This window comes from Hipposideros armiger, unplaced genomic scaffold (assembly GCF_001890085.2).
Source record: "Hipposideros armiger isolate ML-2016 unplaced genomic scaffold, ASM189008v1 scaffold_42, whole genome shotgun sequence".
Lineage (NCBI taxonomy): Eukaryota > Metazoa > Chordata > Mammalia > Chiroptera > Hipposideridae > Hipposideros > Hipposideros armiger.
The window spans coordinates 2,526,902-2,544,925 of record NW_017731392.1 but is presented as its reverse complement, the minus strand read 5'-3'; the positions used below and the strand labels follow the sequence as shown (position 1 = coordinate 2,544,925).

General features: G+C 40.1%; 1 protein-coding gene across 1 annotated transcript in view; it reads left to right on the top strand.

Annotated features, from left to right (window-relative positions):
- Window positions 1–18,024, top strand: part of MYOF (myoferlin) — a 165,673-nt gene that overhangs the window by 96,743 nt on the left and 50,906 nt on the right. Inside the window, exons 13-20 of the mRNA XM_019639002.1 lie at window positions 76–253; window positions 1,503–1,627; window positions 4,360–4,466; window positions 6,891–7,083; window positions 8,531–8,686; window positions 11,893–12,024; window positions 14,877–15,040; window positions 17,341–17,455. Coding sequence (XP_019494547.1) covers window positions 76–253; window positions 1,503–1,627; window positions 4,360–4,466; window positions 6,891–7,083; window positions 8,531–8,686; window positions 11,893–12,024; window positions 14,877–15,040; window positions 17,341–17,455 — 1,170 coding nt within the window. The remainder of the gene's footprint in view (window positions 1–75; window positions 254–1,502; window positions 1,628–4,359; window positions 4,467–6,890; window positions 7,084–8,530; window positions 8,687–11,892; window positions 12,025–14,876; window positions 15,041–17,340; window positions 17,456–18,024) is intronic.

Below are 18,024 nucleotides of genomic sequence, written 5' to 3'. Positions count from 1 at the left end.
CAGATGCTAGAAATCTACATGTAAATTAGAGCAAAAGGAGTTTCACTGAGTCCTATCTCTGCTCATACTTTACAGAAATATCAGCGAAGGCGGAAGTACAGCCTGTCTGCTGTGTTCCATTCGGCCACCATGTTGCAGGATGTTGGTGAGGCAATTCAGTTTGAAGTCAGCATTGGGAACTATGGGAACAAGTTTGACTCAACCTGTAAGCCTTTGGCATCAACCACTCAATACAGCCGTGCCGTATTTGATGGTAAGACTGACACTAACTTTTCTATCCTGTACACGTTTACAGTGGGTGCAACACAGGACAAAAAGCATGCAGAACTCTGGCAGCTATTATCCCCATCATATGCTTAGGAGAAAGGAAAAGGTTGAATGGTTAAGAGAGGTGGCTGGACTTCAGACACCTTTAATTGGTCAAATCCAAGAAATCGCAGGCCCTTTGCCAGGGGCTAAACGCCCCCCTACCCCACCCCACCCCCGCCCCATGCCCAATTTTAACACTGGCTCTGTTTTGTAAAGTCACAAAATGGTGACCTGTTGAACACTGAGCTCCCAAAAAACAGTTCCTGCCCTTTCTCACCTCTGCCCTACCAGGCCCAAAAATCACTCTTAGACTGAGTAGTTGAAGTACTTAGGACTCTGGCTCAGGCTCTGAAAATCAAGTTTCTGGTCTTTGCCCTGTAATCAGCTCGATAACCTTAGCCACATCACCGAATTCTAACCATCAGTTTCTTCATTTTCTTCAGAGTTGCTGTGAGGATTAAGTAGCTGTATTTGAACAAAGATGGATGAAAACAGTTCCTGCTTTTAAGGAACTTATATTCTAGTGTATAAAGTAAATCATAATAGAAGGCAGAGTATGAGAATACTCTAATAAAGGTATCAACAAATGGTTTGAGAGCATAGAGAAGGGAGAGAGAAATTCTGATCAAATTTTCCAACAGTTTTACCATAGTTTTTACCTAATTTTTGCAGTGTTAAAATATAAAATGTACTTAAAAATGTTAGCTAATAATTTTTAATCACTGTAAGGCTCTAATACAAACCCCATGTGTTTAGTAAAGGCTTTGAAAAAACAGAAAATTCTTTTTGTGTGTGTGTGTGTGTCCCACTTCTAGAAAAAATTTTTTTAATTTAGAATAACAGTTTCCAGGGACAAATGCATACAATCTAATTTGCGATGCTCTGTATATTTCCTGCTACCATGTTATGGAATCATCAGTGATGTTCAAATACATGATCCTCAACCACTAAAAGATTCTAAGATTGTTGTGTTCAGTTTACTAGGGATTTTTAGAGAGATTTTCAAAACAGGCTGAATGAATAAGAACTTTCTATCCCTCAGTTGCTTAATTGAACAAATTAAAGAACCCAACCACCCCAAACCATTCCCTGAGCATGTGATTAATAAGTAACCCAGTTTGCACATCTCTTTAATAAACATGTTGTTTATTTCAAGTGTTCAGTGTTCACTGACCCTCAATATTCTATACCAGGGAACTACTATTATTACTTGCCTTGGGCCCACACAAAGCCAGTTGTTACCCTGACTTCATACTGGGAGGATATTAGTCATCGCCTGGATGCTGTGAACACTCTCCTAGTCATGGCAGAACGGCTGGTAAGTTTATCGTTTTTCTACATCTTCTTTTCACTAGACAGAGTGAATCATGTATTAGTTAGGATGCAGGCTAAGCCACTATAACACAAGACCTCAATATGTAATGGTAAGCAAGGTAAAGCAATTTCTTCAGTAACAGTGATTCAAGTCTGGTACGGAAGTTCAGTGGTGTTGGGTACCCAGGCTCTTCACTCCTTGTTGCTCTGCCGTCACCAAGGAGTTGCCATTGAACGTGTGGGAGGGGCAGCTCACCACTACATCCTCCAGACTGAGGGAAGGGGAAAGAGGGCGAGAAGATGACACAGGCCTTTCCTTTCAAGAGCAAGACCCAGAAGTCACACACTTGATTTCCACTCACATTCCATTGGCCTGAATCCAGTCATACAATCACATCTCACTGCAAGGGAGTTGGGAAATTCAGTCTTATATCTAGGAAGGCATATGACCAGATATAACTTCTCTTATTGTGAAATAGAGAGAATGGAAATTGCAGTGGGTGGCAACTCACAAATTCTGCCACAATTTTTATGTGAAGAATAGTGTGGAGAATGGTTCATTCCAATAGAAATGCAAACCTTAGAGCTTTGCTGTTAAAGCAGCTAAAAATCTCTACTGTGGGAAGAGGTGAGCTCAGAAGAACCAGAGGCTGACATTTTCCACTCTTGCTGTAGACTCCAGGAACTTTCCTTGTTTGGAGGCTGGGGGCTCCCTCTGGTGGAAGCTGCATAGATGTGGTATCTGTGATTATCCATCTAGTTGTCACTAATGATGAGAAAGGAAACGTGGTTGGGATTTTTTCTAATTAACTCAAAGATACTAAGTATACTGTCAGGTATCAGTATAAAATCCATCTGGTATTAGTGTTTTGTTTTCCAAATTATATTAGTGTTAATTTTTTTCTAAGATCTAACCTCTGTCAGGGCTGGACCAAGACGTGTGGGGGTCCCGGAATATATGTGATCTAACACTCCATGGAAAAACTAAAAATATTTTTTGTGCTGTACAGACAATATTGAAAGAGAATTTTAGACTTAAGTATAATTGTTCACATAATAAAGCTACAATTAATATGTAGTGTAGTTGTGGTAATTAATTCCCAATCCCCCATCTCAATGGAATTGGTGGAGAATTGGTCATACCTCTATTCTAATTATGTTTTGGGTATGAAGGGGAGCAGAGTTTGCCACCTCAAAATTTGCCTCTTTGGGGTATTAGTTTAGGCTGGTCAACTTTAAGAAAACAGCAGACCTGGGAGAAGCTCTGAAAATCAAGTAGAAGTTATCTTTGTAAAAGGACATTTACATCTGTGAGGGAAATCTCTATCTGTAAGGGCGATTCCCTCACTAAACCTGGCCCACCTTCACTATCCATGGAGAAAGCATGGATTTAAATCTGCATGACAGCCTTACCCTTGTTCCCTGTGCTTTTCTCGGTAGTCTGTCATCACTGACTCCATCTCTAACATCTTCTTCTGTACTTAGCTGAAGTGGTATTTAAGGTGATGTCTTCCACCATTTTGACAGGTTACTCAGTCTTCCTGCGTCTCTCCCATGTACACAGGAGGCATACATGTTATTAAACTTTAATTTGTTTTTCACTTGCTAACCTGTCTTGTGTTAATTGATTGTTAGTCCAGCCAAAATATTGCAGGGTAGAAGATTTTTTTTCCCTGACAGGTATTCAGCATTTTTTATGCTAGTTCTTTTCATCAGCTTTCTCCATGAACCAGAGTGTTCTAATTTCTTGCTAATTTGGACAGGATGGTGGTTTTCCATGATTAGGACTTTCAATAATTATGGCGGACACTCTCTCAACCTGCCTGTTGGCAAATGCTCAGAGTGACATAGCAGTATGTTCTGGGCTTATCTTGTATTTTTCCTACCCCAGCTCTGGAGTCACCATTTCTGCAGGGAACCCTGATTCCTTTTAGTGGGAATTGCATGTAAAAAACAAGAGTGCCCAGTACTACTTAGATGTCATTGCTTCTAGGCCTCCTAGGCAGACAAACTTACATGCATACACACATGTATGTTTATATGTATATTTACTTATGTATCTATCAATAAACTAAAAGCAATGAGTTCATAAGGACAACTGCACCTCCATTCTAATACCACAGGGTTTATTCTAGTCTTCCCTATTTCTGTATTTACAACTCCCTTCTTCAATAGGGAGAAATCTGGCTTTAATTATCCTCAATATATTTACTCATTTGTTCAATCCTAAAATCCAAAGATAAACCACTGTGAAAAACAAACTTAGAGTTTGATGTGTTTATGCTTCTTTAGTTCCTTTAAACTGAGGATATATAGTCAAAACGTTGTGTTCAAAAGTTACTTGGGTTAGTTCAATGTAGTTTCGTTATTCATCTGAAATACAGTTAGGTTCATTTGCTTCTGTTTTATATTCCATTTTAGGGTTTCTTCCCCCCATCTTTGTTGGTTTTATTTTATTCCTTTGTGAATACATAAAATATTTACATGGTTTCGAAGGTCAAAGCTATATGAAAAGGTTATCCTATTATGTATGCATATCAGTGTTGATTGCATTTTGAAGAAAAATAAATAGTGCTAAGCTATGGTGAGCATTATTAAGTGTAAAAAGAAAACCTTCTGGTTTTTCTGTTAAGTCTTTTTGTGTATTTTTTTCTTGAAAATTAGAGCTAAACCTTTACTGGGCATAACAGTGTAATGCATAATTACCAATTATTGCCTCTGTTTCCAAATTCTCAGCAATCAAACATAGAGTCTCTAAAATCAGCGATACAAGGTAAAATTCCTGCACACCAGCTGGCTGAACTGTGGTTGAAGCTGATTGATGAAGTTATAGAAGACACAAGGTATAGTGATTGTATTTGTATATCTCAGAATTCCCAGTCATGCTTCCCTCCCTTAAACTATAAGAATTGTTTCTAGTGTTTGCCTGAAAAATGAATTTGAATTAGTCAAACTTCTCAAAAGGCTGCCCGTGGGAGGAGTCTCTGACTCACCACCAGGAAAAACTTCACTTTCGGATTTGGTGTCAATTTTAAAGCAGCCTAGTGAGGCTAAGGCCTAACTCTGGGAAGCACATCCCAGCGCAGTCTCAGACTAGGGGTTGGGTGAGAGGAGGCGGGAGCACGTCTGTGCCTCCGCCTCCCATCAATTCTTGTATATCCACCTCCCGGAGAAAGGTGACTCCTGAATTCCACGGGGAAAAGAAATGCATCAATTTTGTCTTTCAGAACAACGTTCCTAATTGCAACACATTTTAGAAACAGCCTTTTTACTTCCTCTTTACTGAATTGCCTAATGAACACTGGCCAAGCCAGGAGATTTGATTTGAGCCAGAGAACCTTTCATAACTATGACTTGGGAAAACAGCTCATCAAAGGGGGAAGTGATTAATGTTAAATATTGGCCAATAAAGCAGCGGACAGGGAAGTTCCAAAAGAAAAGAATTATTGAATACTTCTCACAAGCTGCAATAACCAGGCACATTTCTCCCGCTCTAGGCTAATGCCTTGTCTCCCTGTCTTCTTGTGCCTTCTAGTGGTATAACTGGGTAATTGAAATGCTGCTGAAAATGTATGGCGACGGAAGGAGAATTGACTGAGTGGTGAACACACAATGTGATATACAGATGATGTATTATAGAATTATACACTTGAAACCTATATAATTTTACTAACCAGTTCACCCCAATAAATTTTAAAAAATGCAACTAAGATCAACTAAGTACTGCTGAGTACTTGTTTATCTTCAGAAAATTTAAATCTGTTTTCTAACAGGCCATCTCTTCCAGTCTCTTTATTTTATAGATGAGAAAACAGAGACCCAAAGAGGTGACATGATGCATCTGATGCCCAGAGTTGGGTTTATCAGCACAATTCCTCTTCCTGCTACGTGTTTCACACAGTCAACATCTATTTATTGAAAGTCTCATGTGACTTTTGAGCTAACAGCTTCCATATATATTTTTGCTTCAAAGAATCATTCAAGGGACTTAACCCTTCCAGTGCACTGCCATAATTACTAATGTAACCAAACAGAAACATTTGGTAATACTTTTCATGTAGAAAATGTGAATTTTAAGGTTAGCTGAGCAAAACACAGACATACCTATTTTCACTGTTCTCCAAGAATCTGCTTTTGAAGAACCAAATCCATGTGAACTGTTTTTGAAGAATTAAATTGGAATCTTTTTAACTTCATGTAACAGGAAATTTGTGTTTAAGGGAAGTCATGCTAGGATTTCCTTCATTTAGGAAGCTGGGTGAAATTCAAACCAATGGAAATTCTAGGTAGGGACAACGTGCGTGGAACTTCCCAGAACTGGTGACAACCTCACACTGTGGCCCTGCCAGCTGCCATGGTTAGAGGGAAGCCTAGAAGAAGAAGGCTAAATGTGGCCCCAGCTCAGCTGTTCTAGACCTCTCATGTTGAATGAGAGCTTGGCCTATACAAATGGTTCTTCACCTTTTGGGCCCTTTGAATTATCTGATGAGATGATGCCAATGATAAAGACAGCAACAAGATGATGATGGCGACATTCTTTAGACTATGCAACAGGCATTGCTCTAAATGCTCTCCACATATTAATGCATCTACTTCTCACAACAACCCTAAAAGGAAGATATTATTTTCCCACTTCAAAGACAGGAAAACAAGAGATTAACTTATCAAGATTAACTTAGTAGATGGTGGCACCAGGATTTGTACCCAGATAGTCTTCTCCAAAGCCTATGTTCTTCATCATTATATCATACTGTTTGTCAATACAGACATATACTATTTTTTATAAGTTCCAGGGATTCACAGACCTCCTGAGGTCCACCCATGGACAACCTAGGGGTGTGTGGTCTCTAAGTTAAGAACCCTTTGGCTAAATGGTCTCTTATTTCCCTTCTTCTTCCTTCATTTTGTGGGTCTATACAATCATTGTAGGAAGCAAAGGGAGGGAAGGCCATTTCTCCCAACTGTTGCTCCTGTATTCATCTTTTTTCCAGTGATTCCATAAGTCTTGGGTCAAACCCAAGGAATTGCTTTAGAATTTTAATTACCCTGCATTCCCCATGAGAGTTAGGAGAGTCTTAACTGGCATGTCTGCTCCACCAATGCCAGAAACAATCGATTTTAGCTTAAACCTGGTCATGCTGTGGCATCAACTAGGAAATGGATGTGATTTGAAAGAAGGAAACTAAACATAAATGACTTTGACATATCTGAAGTCTATAAAGCTATTCTGCAACTCTTTCTTTTCTTTTTTTCTTTTTCTTTTTTAGATACACGTTGCCTTTCATGGAAGGAAAACCTAATGTCACAATTCTAGATAGTCAAATCCGAAAGTTGCGGTCTAGATCGCTCTCCCAGATTCATGAGGCAGCTGTGAGGATGAGGTCTGAGGCCACAGAGGTGAAGCCCACACTGGCGGAAATTGAGGACTGGCTTGATAAATTAATGCAACTGACTGAAGAGGTAGGACTTTTAAACTACACAAATGTCACTTAACATGAAAGAGGGATTCTGTGGAATGGCACCAAGGATAGAGTTGGTGGTAAAAAAAATCTAGTAGATTACCTTGGATATTGAACAGCTCTGAAGGATGATGAAATCAGGAGCTTTGGGCGGGGATGCTAATGGGTAATGTGGATGAATGTCGTTGAAGTAAGGGCAGAAGAAGAATTTTCAGTTGGTGGTCCTGGAAATGTCTTCAAAGAAGACAAATTATTATCATTGTACAGTCAAAGAATATGACAAGTGGAGTGATAAAGTAGCAGATCTGTGTAGTACAGAGGATTAAAATGTTACCTTTGGTTGGATTTGTAATGACCTGGCTTTGAATCTTGGATCTACCATGTGTAACTCTGGACAAGCGATTCAACCTCTCTAAGCCTCAGTTTCCCCATATGTAAGATGGAGGTAAATGTAGTATTCAATTCACAGCATTGCTTTGTGAAGATTAAAGAAAATGATGAGTGTAAAAGGCTTAGCACAGTGCAGGGAACACAGTGCGTGTTAGATAAATGTTGGCTGCCATCAATCTCTGTGGGATGGAAGAACAAGAGAATAGAACCTCCTTCTGACCTTCAGAGATTGCGGGGAGGGGTGTAATATATTTGTAGCTAGAAACACATTTGAAAAAACATGATTACAGGTAATTTTTATGGTCTATTTTCTATGCTTCAAGACTTTCAAAATTTCCTATAATGAACTAATATCACTTTTATAATCAGAAAAAAAGGGGTTTTAAAAAACTAAATTGATATTTCAGGTTTGGCACATATAGGATTGTGAGACAGAGATGCTCTGTCTGTGTCCTATAAAAATATATTAAAACTATAGCCTTTTAACTGCTTTTGATGGCTTTCCACAAATGATGGGTGAGATAAGAGGGGCTATTTCCTAAAATACCTGTCAGAGCCCACCGAGTAGGCAGGGGTTTTAGCAGGTGAAGCCCCCCTCTGCTTCCCTCTATGCCAGTGGTTCTCAACCTTCCTAATGCCGTGACCCCTTAATACAGTTCCTCATGTTGTGGTGACCCCCAACCATAAAATGATTTTCGTGGCTACTCTATAACTGTAATTTTGCTACTGTTATGAATCGTAATGTAAGTATCTTTTTGTTTTCCGATGGTCTTAGGCGACCCATGTGAAAGGGTCGTTCGACCCCCAAAGGGGTCGTGACCCACAGGTTGAGAACCGCTGCTCTATGCCCTTTGGCCAGCCACGGCCTGCTCCCCACCCTGTGGGCTCAGAGTACAGTAGGTCCCAGAAGACGTGAGACTCAGGAATGTGGGCAAAGCCCTAACCATAGCGCTCCTTTGCTAAGCAGAGCCATGAGGTCCCAGCCTGCAGGGTCTCCAGCCTCTGCCTGTAGACTGACTCTAGCTTTTGCTTCTTTTTTCACCCACTCACATGACCAGCCTCAGAACAGTATGCCTGACATTATCATCTGGATGATCCGTGGAGAGAAAAGACTGGCCTATGCACGCATTCCCGCCCATCAGGTTTTATACTCCACCAGTGAGGAGAATGCATCTGGGAAATACTGTGGGAAAACCCAAACCATCTTTCTGAAGGTATGGTTTCATCACTGTGTGATGTGAGGTACTTAAATGCAAAACCCCTGTTCCTGAGAAGAGCCTGCTTTATGATTTGCTGGTCATTGAATAGCTAGGACACTCGTGATCAATTCCGGCCCATTTTGGCCCCTTCTTCTAGGGTAGTAATTCCCAGAGAGTGGTCTCAGATCTGCTGGCATTCATTCAAAGACTCATCCGTAGAGGCCTTTGTGATACTGATATTAACATGGCATCGTGAATGCTTTGCATTCTGGCAATTTTCCACGTCTAACGTCACATGTAAAGCAGTGCCTTTCTTCCCTTCCATTCTAGTGAGTGTTTGGGAAACAGAAAAAAAGAGAAGGTAATATAGATAGTCCATGGAATCTATGCCCTAACCAAACGGGTCCTCAAATTGAAAAATGTTAAGGATTACTACTTGAGGGCAAGGGTCCTGAGCTTTTTTAGAGTCATGGACTCTTTTAAGTGCCTGATGAAAGCTACTGGCCCTTTCTTCTAGAAGAATGCATATCTCACATGCATCCAATATTATACATATGATTAAGGAGCTTCATAGAATTTGTACGTCCATTCTAGCAACCTGGATTAAGAACTGTTCTGTGTGTGTATAAGGAGAACCAAAGGGGCTGGAAACAAAGAGATCAGAATAGTTCCCAGTTGCACATTTGACATCCCTCTCCCTGGCTGACCTCAACTGAATTCTTTGGATTTGGGGGAAAGGAATAAAGAGCAAGAAGAAAAAATAATAGTCAGGGGAGAGTGTTCTCTTAAAACAAGGAGATATGCGCTAATTTTTTTTTTAAGATTTTTATTGGGGAACTGGGGTAAGGGGAACAGACAAGTTGCTGTTGTTTTGTTCTTCAGTCTAGTTGTGGAGGACATTGCTTCACTGGCCTAAGTTGGCACCATCATTGCGCTCTTCCCGGGCGAGGCAGGTCACCGGCTTCTGGACAGCCGCTCACTGCGGCTGCTGGCCGCTCACGCTGACTGCTGGCTACACACGGTAGCCCATGGCAACCCACTGCCACAGGGGCTGCAGCCTACGCCGTTGCTGGCAACTCATGTCAACCCAGCTCCAGGTCGAGCTGTTGTTCAGCATCTTAGCTGTAGAGGGCAGTGTCACTGGCCCTCATATGTGGGATCCGAACCGGGGCCCTCTGGCGTCCCAAGCCAGTTCTTAACCATCGCGCCACTCGGCCGGCCCTGTGCTAATTTTTAATAAATGTACTCGTTGCTTTTTAATCAGGAGGGTGAAAATAGAAACAGAGTGATTATCTTCTTTCAAGTATGTCTTGGTGGAATAAATTTTACTTAAGATAGAACCACAATTATAATTGACCTCAGCAGTGGGTGGAAGCAAACTGATTAATAAATAAAATTTCACAGGGGGTGGGAGAGGAAGCAAAGTGTTTTTCTCTGTATTCGGTTTTAGAACTCAGTGGATAAACAGCAAAATGCTTTTAAGAGAATGTTTTATATATTTATTGATTTTGTTAATACTCATTATCCAGTTTAGGAAGTTATTCAATTCAGTGTTTTTCTTTGTTTTGTTTTTGTTTTTTTGTTTTGGTGTTGGGACCCTTTAACAAAAAAAATAATAATTTTACAGAAATTATTGAAGACCCCAGGAAGCATTAGTTTATGTGGGTTATATCTACCAATATTTACTATAATAGAAATTAAAACTAAGACATTTAAAAAATATTTATTAACTTATTTTAAAACAATAATAAACCCATTACATGTTAATATAAACTGCATGTTTTTATAAAATATGTATATTTATAAATATGTTATAAAATATAAAGTATTTTCTTTAAAACTCAGAGAGCAAAGTGATGCTGTTTTACATTTTTGCAAACCTTTTTTAATGTCTGGCTTCACAGAAATATAACTGGATTCTCATATCTGCGACATTTATATATATTTAATATGAATATATTTAATATTCTACATTTAATCTGATGGAATAAGTTGTTTGGTTGAAATACATAAGAGAACCTGACCCCACATAGATACGTAGCTTGAAAAGAGAGGAGTATTTTAATAACCTTTTCAGATAATTGTGATACTCATCTCTGATACAACACCAAACTCAACAAGTGGTAGCTTTAAAAGGTTAATTACAATGTGAAATCTTAAAACATATCAGTGAACTTTTCATTCTTTTCTACATTAAAATCCATTGGTCTATCTTGTACTTTGAATGGCTCTTTTGTCCATGCATGATTTTGTAACATTAAGCATTGATCATTTGGAAAATATTTGTTCACTGAGTTATTCATATCTTCCTAATGTTGACACATGTCATCACACAATATAGAAAAAAAAATAACATTCATTAATATCACTTATCAGAAAAGTCTTTATGTATCGGGAAGCTATCAAGCTTACCATGACAGATACAAGTTTTCCAAAATTCTTATTTTTACTTGAAAGCTTGAATTTTATTTTTGGCAACAAAATACAGTCAATGTTTGACCTTGAAGTGACAGGCTCACTTTGTTTATGTTCAAGAAAGTGTCTGCCCCATACCCAAGTCTGAATTACCATATTTGTCTGTCAATCGCTGTTGCAAGTAAAAAAGGTACTTCGTTTAAAAAAAAGGTGGGGGAGGCTAGTTCAGTTCACAACTCAAACAATTTCACAGGAACTTTTTCTCAAGACAAACATTTATTAATATGTAGCAGAAACACTTTGTGTATACTTCTCATTTCATCACACAAAATACTAAAAAGACCTGTACTTAAGGATCATGATTTAATAAAATTTGTATTTTTACTGCTTTTTCAAAGGAATTCTTAAGTAATACTGGCATTTTATTTTGGTGTCACTGCCTTGATTCCTGCTACAGTGCCTGGAGTTTTATCCACTGCTGCTTTTGCACCATCAGTGCAAATGTCAATACAGTGAAAAAGACAAGTAACATCTTAGTATTATTAGGAAAATAGTTTTGACCTGTGAACCTCTTGAAAAGGTCTCAAGGACACACGCGGGTCCATGGATCACACTTGGAGGACCACTGCTTTACTTATCATTGTAATCTTTGCTGTAGGGTCCTTTGGAAATATTTTAACTACGCAAACTTAAAATTAGACTGGTGAGAGCAATGATTAGATGTTCAGGCTGCTTTTGGCTTGAACTTAATGTCACACACTGTGCTGTGCCCAGCATAACATATCATGTTATTATGCATCTCACAGTATCCGAAGGAAAAAAACAATGGACCAAAGGTGCCTGTGGAGTTGCGAGTGAACATCTGGCTGGGCTTAAGTGCTGTTGAGAAGAAGTTCAATAGATTCGCAGAAGGAACGTTCACCGTCTTTGCTGAAATGGTACATTTAATGTCATCACTCTGTTGGGGGGCTGGTACTTTTACTTTTCATCCCTAGAGAAAACATTAACATCAAAACCCACCACTGCCATCACTACTACCTACAATCCCTTCGGTAAGACCATAAACTAAGGGGAAAGATTGACTTGATTATCAGCACTGGGGCACATCAGAGTGATTCACACACAGACAACCCAGGAATGAGGGCACTTGAGAGGTGCAGACCTTGAGAAACCTGCTTGGGGTCAGGAGTCTTAAGCCACAGGAGGCTCATTTCTCACTGAGGGGTAGCCTCTGATGGGTTGCCCAAAGGCAATGAATATTCTGCCTGAATACTTCAAAAAACAATAGACATAATTTGTAAAGCCCTCCCTGAGTTAAAAATCCACTTAGTTAATTAAAAATCTCATTACAATTAAACCAATGAAAATAATTTTCACAAACTTTTACAGCTAACAGCAGTTATTTGGATTATTTTTTTGCATTCTATTTTTAACTCAGAGCACTTACTGATGTAAACTTATTAGATATATTCAGTGGGTGTCTTCTGACAATTTTCTGATGAAACTCCATGCTTCTACAGATGGGTTTTCATGCTCAAATAAATGGGGGAGAAGACTATGGTCATTCTAGTTAATTTGTACGTGTGTTCCTGCTGCTCACCCCTGTGCCTCATGCTGGTTCAGGATTGTGGTTCTCATGGGCCGGAAAACCCATGGCCATTTTTTATTTTTTATTTTTATTTATTTAACAGTACCTGACATATTAGTAGGGTCCTGTAAGTATTTCTGAATAAATATTTATATACACGATAACAGAATTTATCCATCCATCCATCCATCCATCCATCCATCCAAGCTTTTAGGGAGTGGTGGCTTTATGCCAGATACTGAGGCAGATACTGAAGCTGATGAAGGAAGCCAAGCCCTTTCCTCAAAGATCTTATCATCTATTGCCGTGATTGTAAAACTGAATGTCTTGTTAAACATACCAACTGCCAGAGCCACTCAAGGGTTTCTGATTCTGAGTTAGGGATTAGCACCAGCAATAATTCCAATGTGAATGGATATGGATGGGGCATCAGTGGACAATGCTGAGAAACAATGAAACATGTGGGAGACACACAAAGTCCTCACAATGCAAGTTTAGAAGTGCGATTGGAGATAAATAGAGGGTGTGCTAGAGGCTGCAGGGGAGGCCCTGAGTAGTGGATACTGGCTTCCAATCAGCTGGGCAGTGTGGAGCCCGGAGCACCAAAGCACACATAGGAGAGGCTTGCTCCTGCTTTCCTGTAGGACTTCTTGGCATTCACCTGCCCTCTGACACTGGCTGGAGCTAATCCCGGAGAAGCTAGCACTGAGCATGGGTCGAACAGTCCAGAACTCCCTTTCACCCTTTCCCATTTCCAGATCATTCCATGCATAGAGCAAACTGGAGTTTCAACTCATGTAAAGAGATGACCCACCCATTTCAGTTGTTTTGTGTGACTCTAGATTCTAACATCCTGTGAGTACCAGTAGGGGCACATTCATAACAATAATGGAGATTTCACTGGTTCTTGCCATCCTGTGCTAATACCAGACCTCAGTTCTCTGCAAAATATGCCCCCCGCCGCTACACTTCAGATTTCTGAGGTGCTTCACATGTGAAAATGGTTCTGCCCCAAAGTTGCTGATTAAAGGCCTTTGCCTCAGAGCCACATGAGGCCCCATCTCCACTGCTGCCGATGCCCTCTTATCCATGCCAAGCTCCTTGCCTGGATTTTACTACAGCCATGATGGCTTCCAAGCAGAAGTGGTAGGAATGCCTTGCTCCTTCATTCTGTGTCCTTGTTGCTTGGAAACCAAAGGAGCCATGCACATGCCCCCAAGTCTTACAGACCCTGTGACAACAGCTCCTTTAGCTGCTGCCTGAAGCTCATTTGCTCTCAGAGCTCAGAGCCGATATCTGAGTCAGGCACCAGTTTACCCATTAGGCTTCTACTCAAGCTTCTTCCTTTCTCCTTCAGCCAAGAACTCCACTGTCACGTATGCAATCATCTTCTCAGTGGGTTCATCAACAGAAAAATGGAAATTTCAGCTTGGACCTAAATAGGGGCACTTGCCCATGGCAAACCTCAACCCTTTTGCTAGTTGACATAGTAAAGAGCAGACCATTGCAGATTTACAAACTCTAACTTAGAAAGGAATGCCCTGTAAACCAGAGTCTGCCATTTACACGAAACCTGCTTTCGGAAAGGTCTTGGTCTACCTGCTATACTCCATTGGGGATGAAGGCTCAGAACTTTTAGGCCCCATAAAAGCTGGGTGCTAAAGGACCTTCATGTTTCAGATGGGTTCTTTGTGGACTGCCTGAGAAATGTAGCATCAATTATAATATTGTTTCTATGGGGAAATGTGCCCCAACTTGTAGGCAGTAGACTTCAAATAAACTCAGAAGCCTGCACATTCATAAATTGAGGACTTTTAAAGTTATCTAAAAGATTAGGTTGAGATAACTATTTGGAGCTATTTAAAATAATAATAGAAACAGCCAGCATGATATACCACTGTTTACAAAGCACTTTCTCAATTATTTGCACATTTGAACTCCAGAATAACTTTATAAGAAAGATAGTATTATCTCCAGTTTACAGATGAGAGTATTGCGTCTTAGAAAGATGATGGGTTTACCATACATAAGTTGCATAATCAGTAACAGCCCAAGTTTGGTCCATACCTTCTGAGTATAAAGATTTTTTATTTCTATTGCTAATCTTTTTCATTTCTGTTCTAAGGCCTAGATGGACTTGAAAACTTATGGTCTGGCTTGATTTCCTTCTTTCTGATGGTATTTCTCCATTTTTTTTAATAGTATGAAAATCAAGCTCTTATGTTTGGAAAATGGGGCACTTCTGGATTAGTGGGTCGTCATAAATTTTCTGATGTCACAGGAAAAATAAAACTCAAGAGGGAATTCTTTTTGCCTCCAAAAGGCTGGGAATGGGAAGGAGACTGGATAGTCGATCCTGAAAGAAGGTAAGTTTTCCATTTTCTGAGAAAAGGAATGGAAATGAAGCTTTTCCCTAGAAATTTCCATCATCGTTCTTGATAATATTTACGTAACACACAGTGAGCAGGAGTAAGTCCATAGAAATTCATAGAAACTTGAAAGATGTCATCAGTGTCCCATTATAGCACAAATATAAAAGCCCCTGAGACTAACATTTATTGAGAACTTATTATGTGTAAATGTGTCAAGCAGTGTGCTAAGCAATGATATCATCTTATTGAATCGAGACTATAGCCCTACAAGATAGGTAGTCAAAAGTTATGCAGGATCGTAGATTTTTACCCCACTTATAAGTTTATCAAGGTCACCTGCCACAGTTTCATGGATTCTGGCAGGAGACACAAGACTCCTGGTTTAGAGACAAAGGACTTTATTGCCCATAGCAAAAGTAGTACCAGAGAGAAATACATTTACTGTATTTCTCTGAGCCCCCAATTCCCATAGCGAAAGACTGTCAGATGATGCTTGCACATGCAGTGGATTGTGTAACAGGAGAGGAAGCCTGAGCTTAGGGAACCCAAATATTTTATAATGGGTAGTAAGCATGCTGTCTCTTTGCCCTGAAGAGATATTATCTCTGTCTTCCAAGATTGTTTCCCATATAAACATCCTTGAAAAGATAGTCTGTAACCAAAGTTATGGAGCCTCTGTGCAGAAATGCAAGAGACTCACAGAGATTTATCTCCCAACAAATATTATCTCAACAGATGAGGAAATTGAGACCTAGAGAGATTAAGCAACTTATCCAAAGGCATACAGGTTATAAGTGGTACAAGTCTAGCCTGGGTAGCAAAACCAGCCCTCAACTTTTATGCTGGAACATCTGTAGGAAACAGTAGAGGGTATATTTTAAATGGGTGAATTATATGGTATGTGAATTGCATCTCAAGAGCTGTTATTAAAAAGAAAAAAGAAAGAAATAGTAGAGAGGGGCAGCGTGTTTTCCCTGGGGTCTGGGGGGGAACCGAAGCCTGGTCTCTGAGTGTTGCCAGCAGCACTGGGACCAGAGCCCTCCCTTGTCTCCTCCATCTTATGACGGTGTACTTGAGTTTGGAGGAAACAAGCTTGTGAAGTTGGGTTTTACGGCCTTAAACTAGAGTTTGCATTCTCTATGTCCACATTTGTTTTCTGTAATCACATGGGCATTAGGGGCATGAGTGTGCTGGGTCTGGTCTATTGAGACCCAGTGTTTGCACATGATTGCTTTTAACCCATGGCTGCTTACTTTGGATGGAGTTGGGTTTGCTTAATAAGGAGAAGGGAAATAGGATTTGAATTGGACAGAATGAAGGAAGGTTAATGAGGACAAGGAAAGGCAGGGGGCATTGTGATTGGAAAAATAGAAAGCCAAAGCATGTCAGGGCTGGATGGGACCCCACAGGCAGTAGCCAGGTTTTCTATTCTCCTTCTCTGGGGCCCAGAGAAGTGATGGATGAGCCCAGTTTATACAAATGGTTGGGAATATTTGTTTCCTGATTTCTTTCCAATGCTTGATTCTAGGGTAGGATACAGCAGGGAAAAGATGTAGAGATGGTAAAGGAAAAAGAAACTTCACTTGAGTGGATGCCTGGCAGAAGATTTAAGTCAAAGTTGGAACTTCTGTACTTTTCTCTATGGGTTGTCAAAATAGTTCCCAATCCAAGAAGAAAATTGGCATGGCAGAGAGTCAGTATAGATTTTTCAAGGGCCTAAATGGAGTTTGCAGTCTTAAATGACCTGGTTTGGCTGTCTACCTAGAACTATCCAGAAAATTTAACTCCTCCCTTCAGTTTGTGTTACATAGACTGAGCAAGCCACGAGTAAAAATTTCCATAGTTGGCCTCACGAGACTGTCTCCACGCCGATTTTTTAAAATAGGGGGAATAAGGGAGGACGACTCTCTGTTCTTTTGAACTGTTAGCCAAGAGCTTTGCTGAGAAAAAGCTGAACGACCCTAAACTGAAACAGAAATATGGAACATGAGGTCCTTAGAAGAAGCTGCCCACAACCCTGTTTTCCCAGTCCCCACCCTAATTACTGAGAAAGAGCAACCCTGCTAATTTGAGGCGTTCTCTATAATTTAGGTCTCATTGTTCCAGCAGGCCCCTTCTTCAAAGGAATGTCAAAAGTTATTAGTACAAAGAGGAGTTTGAAGTGGAGAACCCACAGGGCTAGAGTAAGGAGGGAACTGGTGCCACCCCCAGATTGTAGATGGTCCCGGATCATTGGAAAGAGCCGGGGTTGTCGGCTATCATTTCTCCTTTGGTAACACAAGCCTCGCCTGCAGCTTGCTGACTGAGGCTGATGCGGGTCATACGGAGTTCACAGATGAAGTATATCAGAATGAGAGTCGCTTCCCTGGGGGCGACTGGAAGCCAGCTGAGGACACCTACACTGATGCGGTGAGTGGCCTGCTCCTGAGATGGATGTATTAGCTCTTTGGACCCATGATTTGTGAATCCACCAACCACCGGCGTGGTTTCCCCTTCTGCTCCATCTCATGCTCTGAACAACCTTGCATTTATAACTTAAGCCACACAAGTGCACCTATAATTATTTTCTATAGAAAAGACCTTGGGCCTGTTTAACTAGATATTGGTGTATGATAAAGAGTGGGTTGTGCAACTTTTTTTATTGTACATATTTATTTATTATTTAAATATTTTTAGAATACTTAACAAATTGAATGCTCATGTCTTTAAAATATTAAAACAGCATAAAAGGAGATGATAAGTAATTCTCAATGATCCATATTTCATCCCCCAGAGATAACCATTGATAGCAGTTTTCTGTTCATATACAAGTATATATTTTTCCCCCTGCCTGAACAGAATTGTATGCACAGTTCTACAACTTGTAATTTTTACATAACACTATATCTTGATATTTGTATTTGATATCAATACATATACATTTTGTTTTGTACTTTTTTTCTTTCCCGCCGCTACACTTCAGATTTCTGAGGTGCTTC